This window comes from Piliocolobus tephrosceles, chromosome 6 (assembly GCF_002776525.5).
Source record: "Piliocolobus tephrosceles isolate RC106 chromosome 6, ASM277652v3, whole genome shotgun sequence".
Taxonomy (NCBI): Eukaryota; Metazoa; Chordata; class Mammalia; order Primates; family Cercopithecidae; genus Piliocolobus; species Piliocolobus tephrosceles.
Genome location: NC_045439.1, coordinates 83,726,523 through 83,740,641, shown reverse-complemented (window position 1 = coordinate 83,740,641; position 14,119 = coordinate 83,726,523). Strand labels below are relative to the sequence as shown.

The window sequence follows — 14,119 nt, the reverse complement described above, 5'->3', positions numbered from 1 at the left end:
CAGGATGCTGGCCAGGCACAGTGGCTCTTGCCTGTAATCCCAGCATTTTGGGAGGCCAAGGCAGGAGGATTGATTGAACCCAGGAGTTTGAGACCAGCCCAGGCAACATAGCAAGACCCTGTCTCTGAAAAAAAAAAAAAAAAAAAAAAAAAAATTTAAGTTAGTCAGGTGTAGTGGCAGGCACCTGCAGTCCCAGCTACTCAGGAGACTGAGGCAGGAAGATCACGAGCTTGGGAGGTTGAGGGTGCAGTGAGCTATGACCATACCACAGAACTCCAGACTGGGCCACAGAGTGAGACCTTCTTTAAAAGAAATAAAAAAGAAAAAAGAAAAACCCCAAAGATGCTGAGAACCTTCCCCCATCAATTACGGTGCTCCGGGTGCAGGGCTCGACCCTGGCACACACCCACTCAGACCACAGTGCTGGGCCCACATAATCCACCCGGAGGCAGACACACTCACCCAGGACTGGGGTCCCGGGATCCCAGACAGCTCCTGGGAACGGAGGCAGCGGCAGTGACAGACAGATGCTGAAGGGCAAGGTGGTCCAGAGCAGATGGAAGGGATAACTGCAGGCCCTGAACGCCACTGAATCAGGCTCCACTCTGAAGTCTCCGAGAGCCCAACTGGATGTGAATTCCAAGCACCATCTCTACCCTGTCTAGAATCAGTTTTTCCAGCCACCCTAAGTTTTCTTCACTTGCACATTCTTACTGCCACAGGGACTGGCTAAAAAGGCAACTGAAACAATTGGCAACTCTCCCAACACTTAAAATGGATCCAGAGATCCCACTTCTAGGGCTCCATACTGTAGAAACTCGAGCATAAGCCTGCATTATTTGTGTCTAAACTGTAGGAACTAGCAAAATATAGGCTAGAACAGCAGTACTATGAGATACTATGTGGCCATTTAAAAAGAACGAGGGAGTTCTTTGCAAGAAGCTAGATACAAAATAGCATGTACCGCAGGATGCCATTTATATGAAGTTCAAGAATAAGTAAAACTAATTGGTGAAAGCAGCCAAGTGGGCAGGGCTGTTGCTTGGGTAGGGACACTAGGGAACTTTCTGGAATCCAGGAACTGTTCTATATCTTGATCTGGGTAGTGGTTACATGGGTAGAGATTTGTGTAAAAATTCATGGAGTCATACACTGAGGATTAGCATCTTGTAAATACTAGAGGTATGTTACACATCAATATAGAAAGCAAAGAGGATGAGGACACTCTAGAAGAAATGACTTGGGAAAAGAGTAAAAACAGAAAAAAGCATTGCATAATGTTTGATTAAAAAAATATATATATATTTTTTGTAAATGTGTAAGACTGGATACAACAGTCTAGAAGGAAGCCAGTCTAGTAGCAGAGCCAGGATTGAAAGTCAAGTGTCCTGACCCCCAGCCCAGGCTTCTCCTGCTGCCCAGGGTCTGCGAGTGTAAGCAGAATGCTCCAAGCACGTAAGTAGAAGAGGCAGGATGATCCAGGTGCCCTGGCCATACCATTTTCACCCCTCCTCCCAGTCTCCTCCCTCTGGGTGGTGAGTGGTCAGATCCACTAATTGGTCTTCAAGCCCTGGTTACAAATGGTCCTGGAGGCGAATTCTGGTCACACCTTGAGCCAGGCAAATGAACCTTGCTCTGTCCTCTTTTAATATGGATGTGACACCTGCAGGCTATAGCTTGTCGCACTGTGAGAATTATTTCTCCATTAAAATGCAGGAGTTGGAGCTTTGCCCAGGAAGGGCAGCTAAAAATACTGCTGCCCAGGGCACTTGTCACCAGAGGACTTAGTTGCCACTCTCTTTACCCCTAAGCCTCCAGGCAAGTCCCACACCTGCTGGGTCCGTGCCCGGAACACTTGATGCAGTGTCATGTCTGAGCCTTATCCAGCCCTGTCGCAAAGAAAAAGCATGGGTTCCTGTGCCTGTTTTACAGATGAACAAACTGGGCTTCAGACAGCTTGTGCCAAGTCACTGTGCTCAATCTACAAAATCACCTAAGGAGCAACAGTGCGTGGGCCCGACTGCAGGGAGGGAAAGAATAGCCCCTCACGTGTGCCCAGCACCTAATGGTTTGCAGTGTCTTTTTATTTTTATTTACTTTTGAGATGGAGTCTCACTGTGTCACCCAAGCTGGAATGCAGTGGCGCGATCTCAGCTCGCTGCAACTTCCACCTCCTGGGCTCAAATGATTCTCCTGTCTCAGTCCCCTGAGTAGCTGGGATGACAGGCACGTACCACCACAACCGGCTTTTTTGTATTCTTAGTGGAGACGGGGTTTCACCATGTTGGCCAGGCTGGTCTTGAACTCCTGACCTCGGGTGATCCGCCCGCCTCAGCCTCCCAAAATGCTAGGCTTACAGACGTGAGCCACCGCACCCGGCCTAATTGCAGTGTCTTCTCACCCACTGCTTTGTCCAACCCTCTCAACAATGCTTTGAAACAGGAACTATTACTGTCTCTTCCTTACCGGTAGGGACTGAAGCCCAGTGTGGTGAAGCAGCAAGCTCAAGGGCACACAGTGGGTTGGAGGGGCAAAGGCGTAAGCCTTTCAATCCTAATACCCACCCAGAGCACCAATGACAGGACCTCAAGCAACATGACTGATCTCACCCGTAGGGCCATCAACTTTATAACAAATCCTGCAGTTTGTAAAGGATGCCACATACTTTTTGGGAGATGACCTGTCACCACTATTTAATAGATAAGGAAAGTAAGGCTCAGAGGTATGAAGGACACGGACACAGGTTAGTAGCAGAGCCAGGACTGAAAGTCAAGTGTCCTGACCCCCAGCACAGGCTCCTCCTGCTGCCCAGGGTCTGCAAAGCTCCAGGCTGTCCCAGTGCCGGGACACTGTCATCCAGGGGCAAACAAATGCAGTGCCCTAGGCAGGCTCCCAGAGCCCTGAATCTGGCTCTCTGGAAGCCTGTGTGCCTCCTCTCAGTCTTTCAAAGTGGAAGGTGGTTAAAACCTCAGTTCTGGTTTTCCTTTTTTCTTTAGAGACAGAGTCTTGCTCTGTTGCCCAGAGTACAGTGCTGGAGTACAGTGGTCCAATTATAGAGAATTGCAACTTTGACCTCCTGGGCTGAGGATCAAGTGATTCTCCCACCTCAGCCTCCTGAGTAACTAGGACTACAGGTGTGTGTGCCACCACACCTGGCTGATTTTTTATTTCTGTGCAGAGACAGGGTCTTGTTATATTGCCTGGGCTAGTCTTCAAATCCTGGCCTTAAGCGATCCTCCCACCTCAGCCTCCTAAAGTGTTGGGATTACAGGCATGAGCCACTGTGCACAGGTGGCTATTTTTCATACTAGAAAGCCAAGGTTCAGAGAAGGGAAATGTCCTGCTCAGGGTCATAGGGCAGAACTGTGTCCTGGGAATGGACCTCTGATCCCTGGCCCCGTGCCCATCCAATTGAGTCAGCCAGAAACAGCATTCAGAATTCTTCCTGGTGCCAGCTTCTTACTGAGTCTCAGCTTCCCAGTCTCTAAAATGGGTACATTAGCAGAGGTCCTAAACAAGCCTAGGTTTGCGTTTTCTGAGGGAAAGAAATTGGGTGATGCTTCCACTGGGAGGAGCCCCATAGAGTGACCAAAGGGCCTGGCTTTCTGGACAACCAACTTCACTTTATCCAGGGGGAACCTGAAGCCAAGGAGGGAGCCAAATGGCCTTGGAGATCCAGTGATTTCAGGACGGTGAGATAAGGAGGGCCAGGCTTCAACATCCAGGAGAGAATCCTGCCGGTTGAGGTCTGGGGCCCACCCTGCTTCCAAACACTTCACAGAGAAAACGTTTCTTACAAAGACATTTATTTTCCCCAAAACATACCTCCAGTTTACAAAATCCCTCCGAGTTCCACATTTAAATTAGAAGTCCTCACATCTTCCATTCCTGGGGCAGGGAGAGATGACATCCAGAAGGCATCAGAACATCTGAGTCTCACTCTACCGGAGGCTGGGAGCTGGCCAGAGGCAAGCCAGGAAAAGACGGCCCCAGCCCCAGAATAGCACCATGGTGGGGGCGGGGGGCAGTCCCCTCTATGTCCCCAAAGCACTCCTGGCCCTGCCCTGCCCCGGGCTCTGCCTCTTCTGCTGCTATGAAAGGTCCAGAGGGCCTTGGTGCCTGCCCACCTGCCCACGCCTGCACAGACACTTTGGATACCACCAGATTCTCTAGCTGTGGTGAGGGGCTGTGTCCCTCTCTCCAGGTTTCTGCCCCAGCCCCATGCTCTGGGCAAGAATTAGGGGTGGGGTGGGGGTGAGGTATCCAGGAAGAATTGAGCACAGAGGAGGTGTGGAGCAGGGGCGAGGCAGGAGCCCCCTGCAAACCGCAGCGTGCAGTGTAGTTAGTTGTCTGTCTCCCAGCTGGATGGGGAGTCCTTGAGGGAGGAACTTGGTCTTCCCCAGCAGGGCCCCCAGCACCTAACGCAGTGCTGACATCTGTAGCTGCTCAATAAACATTAACTGAATGGATACATGAAAGGAAAGGAACAAAGAGGTGGGAAGGCAGAGGGACAGAAGCTGACCCCCAGGGGCCCCATCACAGACCCCTGGAGAACCAGTGTGACCAGCACATGCTTCCGTGGGGAGGATGGGCAGGGGAGAGGGGCACTGCAGAGGAGGCTGGGCCAGGGGGGAACCACACGTGTTCCAGCACGTGCTTCTGCAGGTCTCTCTGCACAGCTGTGCAAGTGGTGGGCACAGAGTGCCCTGTCTTCACTTGGGGCAGGGAGGGAAAAGCCCAGTATTGGAGGAAGAAGGGGAGAGGAAACAGCTTCTAGACTCCAGGAGATGCTAAGGCCGCATTGTCCCTGTCTGAGAAGACAAGATTCTATGCAGGTGGAAGCAGGGCTGAACATGATCACTAGTGTATCAGGGCCATTGGAGAAACAAGGCCAGGGGTGACTATGCGTCGTGTCTTTGGTGAACTAAGGCAGGGGGGTCAGTCAGTCTGAATATTGCATCTTTTGGAGAAAAAAGGCAGCCAGATGGTCCACGCAGCACTGGAAGAAGAGGGTGGCGATGTGGTCAGTGTGCTGTGTCCCTAAGAAATGTATGTACTGTGAAACAAGTCAGCAGGCAGGATGACTTAGAGAAATAAGGCTGTGGGTGGTCTGTGTACTGTGTCTGTAAGAAATAAGGCAGCAGGATGACTTGGGAATCATGTCCATTGGAGAAATAAGGCTGCACAGTGGTCTGTGTATCGCATCCTTTGCAGAAGGAGCCCACCTGTCAGAGCAGGATGCATCTGCTGGGGGCAGGGCTCACAGTACAGTCCCATTGCAGCCAGAGGGTAGGAGCTGTAGGGAAGGGCAGCAGCTCCCTGGTCCTCATGGTCAGGCTAATTCTTGTCCATCATCTTCATTTCATGATGGGAAGAAAAAAAAAGGGATGGGAAAAGCATTAGATGCCAGAAGTTCTATTTTGGGGATTATCCCAGAAGCCCAGGCACCTGGTCACACTTCAAGTGGGGAGTGTGTGTGAGACAGCGGCCCAGAGGACAGCCCCCATGCTGACCACTGCCCTGGAGGCCCAAACACAGATGCAGGTGCCAAGCATGCTGGGGCAACTGAGGGGGACCACCTCACGCAGCCCCCTCTCAGTCCCCACAGGTCCACAGCCCTACACACTTCCCTCCACTTCCCTCTAAGTGCAACACTTTTCCCTTCTCATCTCCAGATCCCATTCACCCTCCAAGGCCAGGCCCGATTCCCTCGTCCAGCAGGCAGCCTTCCCAGTGTCCCCTCCACACTGATTTCCCTGAGAGTGACACGGCAGAGGCCCTCCTCCTTCCCTCGAGCTTCCTGTCTCCATGTGGAGGGCCATCCCAAAGACTCATATTTCAGACCCCACCCTGCATCTGGAGCTGAATGGAGACTTGGAAAGAAGGGCTTGGGCCCTGCCCCTGCCCTCGCCTTCACCCATTCTTGCGGCTCTGCATGTCCCTGGGAAGAGGAGCTCCTCCATCTGGGCACTGCCTCTGTGGTTGTCCAGCATGGCCAGAGACTGAAGGGGCAGGCTGCCTCACCAAGGAGCAGGATTAGGAAGCAAACTGGTTTGTCCAACCAGGCCACATTCTCCAGAAACTCTTCAAAACCAAGCTGACTTTTTTTTTTTTTTTTTTTTTATGTTGAAATCCCCCCCCGTCCCCCCGGCTGGGCTGCACAGGTGCCACCGCAGCTCACTGCCACCTCCGCCTCCTGGGTTCAAGTGATTCTCCCGCCTCAGGCTCCCAACTAGCTGGGATTACAGGCATGCGCCACCACACCCGGCTAATTTTTGTATTTTTAGTAGAGACGGGGTTTCACCATGTTTGCCAGGCTGGTCTTGAACTCCTGACCTCAAATGATCCACCCACCTCGGCCTCCCAAAGTGCTGAGATTACAGGCGTGATGCACCGCACCTGGCCTAAGCTGACACTTTTTGTCTCCATCTGCCCAAATCTTCTATGGTTATTTGATTCTGAACAACAGGAAGGAAATGACTTATCCCCTACATTTCCAAATGTCATCACTGACATTATAACAATAGGCCTAATAATGACTATGGACATTTACTAACCACCTACTGTGTACCGGGGACATGGCTACCCAGCTGAACATTTTTCTAGCCTCCCCTGAGTTAGGGCTCATATGCCTGGGTTCTGACCAATGGGATGTAAGCAGAAGTGATGCAGGCTACTTCCAGTCAAGCTCTAGAAGGAAACATATCCTTCCTTTTTCTCCCTCTTGGCTCTGGAGGGGGTGTGGGAGCTCGAACAGCTTCTCAGACCTAGGAATGAAAGCTTGAAGTTGAAGAGGGCAGAATCCAGGTAAGTGGAACCTGGCTTCAGGTCATCCGTGGTTTTACGATTACCTATGCTCACACTATCACAGGAAGGAGGAATAAACTCCTGTCCTGGTTAAGCCTCTGTCATATTTGGGTCCCATTAGAGCAGGTGGGACCTTGGTTACTCAGCCCTCTGCCATCTCACCACGGGGAAGCTGAGGCTGCTCTTCTGCAGAGGGGCCTCAGGTCACCAGTGAAAGGATGATGCCTACCCACCCTCTCAGTCTCTCACACACAGATGTGTGCATACACAGACACAATCTCAAGCCCGGTGTCTTTACCTTCTTTGCTGTCAGAGTGTTTCAGAGGCTGCAGGGCTGTAAAAAAAGGAAGGCGCACACGGTGAGGAACTGTGGGAAGTGGTGGGGTAGGGAGTCAGGCAGAGGAAGGAGTGAGGGCTAGAAAGGGCGAGAGAAGTTAGCAGAGTGGGACCACTTCACAGCACAGGGGAAGGGGCCCTAGGCTGCTGTCCGAAGCCCCAGCCCCAGGTCCCAGTTCCACTCTGTGGCTTGTCATTCTCTCTGGGCCTTAGTTTTCTGCATCTATAGAATGGGACAACCCTTGAGCCCTCCACCTCCAGCTGGAGTTGCGGAACTGCCCTGAGCCCACTCTACACACAGGGTGATGTGAGAAGCTAAAGGAGGCTGGCAGATTTGCAGGTGGGCCTGGGACCGTGTGGAATGAGACTAACCAACTCCCTCACCCACACTCTTCTCCCCACTCCCTCCCTTCTGCCAACGACATCGGCCTCTGAGCAAGAAAAATGAGGTCTGATCCCAGAGCTGTCTCTATGCCTGCCACACTGGGCACCAACAGGCAAAGAATTAATTGGCATAATTTATAGCAGTCCCCAAGTGTCAATCTCCTGCCCTTCCTTCTGCGGGGGTGGGGAGGAAACCGGCATTAACTGGAACCATCCCAAATGGCTCAGCGGAAACCTGCCTCTCCCAGCCCAGGATCCCCTGGAAGTCGGCCTCCAGCAGCCATGGGCACCGGTGCCTGGGCACCACCCAAGCTGGGCCCCCAGCTTACTGTGCCATGCTCCTATGTCCTTTGCAAGTACCTCCCTCTCCAGTCACCTGAGAGAGCTTCAAAACAGCCAGGGCAGGGTCAGGATGACATTTTACAGATGGGAAACTGACACCCAGAGGAGCAAGGCACCTTGCCCAAAGCTACAGAGCCTGTAACTAGAACAGGATTGTCTTAAGCTGTTTGCCTAATAGTAATAGGACTCCAGTGTATTAAGCACTTGGCACTAGGTATGGTACTAGGTCCTTTATATATGTTATCTCAATTAATTAAATTAATAATTCAAACAACCTGTGAATCTGTGATTATCCCCATTTTACATAAGAGGAAACTGAAGTCCGAGAGGCAAACCATGTTGCTCAAGGCCACTCTGTTTACCTGAGATGGAGCTGGAACTTAAACCCAGACTGCCCTATCTCCGGAGTCCCTGCTCCCACCCCTAGGAAGCTACCAGACTCCACACTGTGGGGCCAATCAGGTGGAATCAGCCCTGGCAGATGGGTAAAGGTTGGCAGGAGAAATGAAGACACACCTGGGAGGGAACCGGGTGATCCACCTCCTGCCTAATTCTGGGCAAAGAGCATACTCACCAGGGTGGCAAGGCCTCAGTCCAGAGAACACATTTCATTCAAACCTTACAGCAAATCTGTCCCCTCCAGATCCTTGAGTCCCCTTTCCTTTCCCATATGTCCCTCTCCCAGCCAAGAGTGCCAGCTCCAAGTTCAGACTCACCTGTCTTGGATCCTTCTCCCTCCCCATCCTGGTCCTCAGCTCCTGCAAAGGCAAGAACTCAGAATAAACAAAACTCTTTTACAAGCCCATTTTCATGCCAGCACTTTCCCACCCAAGAGTGCAGGAAGCTGGTGAACAGGGCCTGAGTGGGCCTGACTTGTAGTCCGAATGCTAGACACGAGTTAGAGCCCGAGAGCAGAGCACAGCAGAGCCGAGCCTGTGACAACATGAAGGGGCTCCCAGCCTAGAGCCCACCACTCACCCAGCCAAAGACCATCCACCCAGCCTAGAGCCCTTACCACACACCCAGTCAAAGACCACCCACCTACCCTCCACCAGCCCACCCACCCATCACCTCACCCATCCGCTCGCTCAGTAGCCCTGCCAACCATCAACCTCCAACAGATGTAACCAACCAGCCGTCTACCCGCTCGTCCTTCCACCTGTCCACCTCACAAGTACTCACCTATCTGCCACCTGACCATTCTCTTCTTCCCTCTCCTTCCTGACCTCCAGCCATCCCCAGCCTCTGACTACCCATCTACTCTCATGCATCTGTTTACCCACCAGGGTCAAGTGACCACCCACTAATGTCCTCTCACCCACTTACTAGTCACCAATGCCAGCTCAGGCTGACTCTCAGCCCCGCAAATGGCAGCTGTTTCAGACCCTCTCACTCTGAGGCAGGCATGTTCCTCCCCAGTGCCATGTCTGTCCCTGGCGTGCCTACATTTGTGCCGCACAGCTTCCACGCTCTGGCCTGCTCTCTCACACACACACGTGACTTACACTTTCACAGGCACACTTGTTTGCACAGACTCACTCATCCCCTTGTAGCGCTTGGCCTTACACTCCCACCACCTTCCAGTCACACTCATCCACACTCATCCTGTGGTATCTACACACGGACAGGCTCACGCTTGTTCACACACACAAGACATAGACTCAAGGTCACACACAGACAAATCCAGCCCCCTCTGCACACTCACACTCATTCTGTCTCTAGAAAGTGACACTCTATTGACACCAAAGACGCAGCAACATACCCCAAGACACATAAGTGCACACACACACACTCTCACCTGCATTCTCCTCCTCACAGCTCTGTTTGATCTTTCTCCAGCACACGAAAGCCAGGGCCACCAGCAGTGCAACGAGACAGACAGAGAGCCCCACGGTCACCCACAGGGCCTCCGGGGGGAATGTCATGGGCTGCCCTGAGAGAAAAAGTAGGAACGGTGAGACCATCAGGCTTGGCCCCATGTCCCGGAGGACAGCACCATTGGCCCCAAGTGTGAACAGGGGCTCCCTCTCTCACTGGTCCCTAACACTATGAATGAAGCTCACTGAAGGTCCCATAGTCCCTGCGCCATATACTCCCCAAACCCTGATACAACCCTGGCTGATGCGGACACGCCTCAACCAGGAAGGATTGAAAAGTCTATGGTTGAATGATGCTCAAGAACCTTCTATGGCTCCCTAGTGACTTCAGAATAATGCTGCAAGCTTCAAGGGTGATTCAAGGACCTCTATAAGCTGGCTGCTGCTTACCCTCCCCTAACCTTTCTTTCTAATTCTACTGTAGGAGCCTCAGTTCCAGCCAAACTGGTGTCCTAACCATTCTCCCCAGAAGCAACTGGCTCCTTCCAACCTCTGCACTATTGCTATCAGTTTCCCAAACTCTCTACCTAGCTCAATATTCACCTCCTCCAGAGGCCCTCTTTTGACTGCTCCAGTCCCACCTGGTGACGTTTTCCATCCTACGGATCAGGAGGCAGCAAACTGAGGCCCATGGGCCAAAGCTGGCTTGTGGCCTGTTTTTGTACAGTCCACAAACTACTGATGGTTTTTACATTTGTAAAGGAATACCAAAAACAGATGGGGGAAGGCGGAGGAGGAACAGAAGGAGAAGCAGCAGCAACAGAGATGGTGTGTGGCCCACGACGCCTAAAAACATTTACTCCCTGGCCATTTACAGAAAATGTCTGCTGAGCCCTACATAGAGATGAGGTCACTGAGGGGGCTGGAGGGAGGACTTGGAGTTTCCCCAGGGAGTCAGGTAGGTCTGCAGGGGCCTTGCCAGGGGGATATTTACGTGAAACACTGAGGCCCCTCCTCTTAGAGCTCACATCAAGAGGGATGAAGTTGAGAACCCAAAGCTGGGCAGGGCCAGGAGCTGTTCTGAGCACAGCCTGTGTGGCTCCATCTTACACACCATCCTCCAGGCCGGCCCTGCACCCAGCTGGGTCCTGGGCAGAGGTTTTGAGAGGAAAAGTCTGACAAAAGACAGTGCTGCTTTCCTTTGCTCTCTGGAGACGATGCGTGCCCAGGGCCTCAGCAGCTTCTGCAGGAGGCCCTGTCAGTGCAATGCGCAGTGCCACGGACCGTTTGGCAGCAGAGACCCCAGCATAGATGCACCTCATGCAGGGATCTGTAGATGTCACCTTCAATAGGCACCGCTGGCAAAACTGCTGCGCTGGCCACTGGAAGCAGAGGGATCCATCGCCCCAGTGATGAAGAGAGGTATGCAGAAAAGGAGGGCAGCAGCTGATGCGGTGGCCAAGAGGGCCCATCCACAGAGCACACAGTAAAAAAAACAACCACCGCCACCCTGGAAATCCCATCATGGGGCTCTGACAGCAGAGGAGGGGGCAGAGCCACAGAAATGCTCAAGCAGAGGGTCTCTTTCCATGTTCCCCCTTAGCTGGTGTTGTCCCTGGAACACAAATTAGATTTGCCCTGTTCACCCAAGAAAGGACAGAGCTAGGGTTCAGGCCACATCTCCAGGGCTTGTTCCATAAATCCCCCCCGAGAGGCCCTGCACAGCACACTCAACTTCACTAACTTCGTGAGGTATGGGACAGACCAGCTGGAGGACTGAAAGCCTGAATCCCAGAATGTTTTACATGACACAAAGCTGCCTGAAGCAAAATACAGGCCAAGGGCTCCAAAGTAGGCCAGAATTGTTCTAAGAAAACCAGGAGGCTGGCTGGTGGGGAGGAGAGGAAATTAGGCTGAGAGGCCAAAGTTGGATTCTGATTGTGGCTCATCTCCTCACTGCAGGGCGCTGGAGCCTAGGCCTACGGATCCACGGAGGAGTTTAGACAGGCAGCGAACCCTCCAGAGTTACATGCAAACTGCTGCATTGATCATTTATCCAATTTTCAAAGAGGGGTCTGACCCCAAAGACTCAGAACCACTGTGCCAGTCTGTGACCTTGGGAAAGCTCCCCCTTCTCTATGGACCTCAGTTTCTTCATCTGTGAAATGTGCTTGGCAACAATGGTCTCAATGAAATCACTTTTTTATTTTTATTTATTTTTTAAGGCAGTGTCTTGCTCTGTCACCCAGGTTGGAGTGCAGTGACACTATCTCAGCTCACTGCAACCTCCACCTCCCAGGTTTAAGCAATTCTCTTGCCCCAGCCTCCCAAGTAGCTGGGACTACAGGTGCGTGCCACCACACCCAGCTAATTTTTGTGTTTTTAGTAGAAACGGGGTTTCACCATGCTGACCATGTTGGTCTCAAACTCCTGACCTCAAGGGATCCACCTGCCTTGGCCTCCGAAAGTGCTGGGATTACAGGTGTGAGCCACCACACCCGGCCCTAAATTCTTTTGAAATCACTTTAAATGTTAGCTACTCAAGTTTAAAATAGAGAATTTTCTCTTAGGTGAGATAAACATTCTCTTTGCAATCACATTTATACTCATAAGTCCTTTCTGCACAGCATCGCAAATATCCAGCTCAGCCCAGGGTGCAAATGACCACAAAGACCCCTTATCCTTCAAGGCCTTCTCAGCTCCCACTTGCCCCTGGAGGTGTCCTCACTACCACCCTCCCTCCTCTGAAAGCTTCATATCCTCTGCCAAGATCACTCTATCTTCTATTTCTTCTTTTCTCCTGTGAACAGCATTTTCACCACTAGACCATATGCTATTCTCTAAAAGGTCAAGGACATGTCTCAGAACATTCAAGAGCTCAGGGCAGCTACTCTCTCCTGGATAGCACAGGCCCATGGGGTCTCCAGGAAGGGAGTATTTTCCATCTTGGGGAAGGGGTGGGCAGAGGGAGCACATCCTTGCTGGAAGGAAACACCTAAGAGAGAAGGAGGAGTGAGCCTGAACTCCAAGCAAGTGATGTGATGGGCCCTGGCTCTGAGCTTGTCAGAAGTGGGGACCACATAGGGCTCAAGGGGAAAAGGACAGGAATAAGTCAGTGAGTCCCGAGGTGCGTGCAGACCTGGAAACTGGGGGCAAGATCAGAACTTGGATGGGCTGGGGGTCAGGTGGAAGTCGTCAGAAGACAAGAGGAGAACCAGACAGACAAACCTGCTGTCCTGACCTCACTATGTACCAGGAGGAGGTCTCTGGGAAAGCTCGGTTGGCCCAGAGAGAGATACTGAAGAGCCAGACTGAGCACATCAGCCCAGGAAGTGACTAACTAGAGGCCTCTCAGGGCCAAACACAGATGGAGATTGCGCCTCTTGACCTCAACACTCTTCACACCCTCAGGCACAAGAGGTGCCCACCAGGCTAGGACCTGGAAACCAGAGACTAAGAATCACTAAAGGGGCAGCCTCTATCTGGTGTTTGACCACATGGGGGCAGCAGAGACAGCCCCTGCCCATCCAACCGCTGCCTGGGTGGAGCTCACGTCTGCAGGAAGAAGAGCTGACGTTGACTCAGGTGTTGAGGACTAACTGGGGAGGTCCAGCTGTCACTCAGGGCTTCAGAATCAGATGGCACCCACTGACCCAGAATACCTTCCTACCACTCAGAGGAGTTGCTGTTGGAAAGCACACCCACACAAGTCCCCTGGGCAATGCCTTGTGGCTGCTCCAGCATTCCTGCCCATGCCTCCAAATTCCAGGCAGGTACTTTGTCCTCTGCATAAGAAGCATAAGTGCCATGAAAAGCACTCTTAGGAAGGCAAACATTATAAATGGTTCTTATCAGCTCGAGTCCCTTAAGGATTTGTGGGTGAGTCCCTTAAGGACTTAAGAGTGTGAGCACCTGAAGTCTATGAAAGGGATTTTGAAAAAGTCTTCTGGCCACCCAAACCTACGGAAGTTCCACCTTAGGGTCCAGTAAAGAGGCAGTTACTCACTCTGTCCTTCCCCAGTTGTTCATCTGCCCCTACCTGTGATGGTGACAGAACCATGCGCGTCCTGCTGCAGCACCGGGTTGCGCACCAGGCAGCTGTAGGTGCCATTCGCACCCAGCACCACCCGCAAGACACTGTGCACATCAAACAAGCCCTGCTCATTGGCCATCTGCGACGTGGTCACGTTGCCAGTCAGGGGCGCACCCTGCCCATCCTGCCAGAACACCTCGGCCTCAGGGTAGCCTCGGTAGCTGGAACACGTGATGGTCACCGTATCCCCGGGTCGCAGGTCCTTGTTAGGCTCCAGGGTCATGCTGGGCTTCGAGTAGGGAGCTGGAGGTGGCAGAGGACAGGGGTCAAGGGCAGGGCAATGGCAGACGACAAAAAGGATGCATGGGGCTGAGTACAGGAATCAGCACTGGGGCTGGGG

The 14,119-nt window shown here is 52.4% G+C and overlaps 1 protein-coding gene across 1 annotated transcript in view; it reads right to left on the bottom strand.

Moving 5' to 3' along the window:
- Positions 1 to 3,790: 3,790 nt before the first annotated feature.
- CD276 (CD276 molecule) overlaps positions 3,791 to 14,119 on the bottom strand; it is a 28,200-nt gene continuing 17,871 nt past the window's right edge. The window contains 5 exon segments of the mRNA XM_026447953.1: positions 3,791 to 5,355; positions 7,106 to 7,141; positions 8,586 to 8,627; positions 9,668 to 9,802; positions 13,726 to 14,119. The exon segment at positions 13,726 to 14,119 is cut by the window's right edge and continues 191 nt beyond it. Of these exon segments, the coding sequence (XP_026303738.1) occupies positions 5,333 to 5,355; positions 7,106 to 7,141; positions 8,586 to 8,627; positions 9,668 to 9,802; positions 13,726 to 14,119 (630 nt within the window). The 3' untranslated portion in view covers positions 3,791 to 5,332.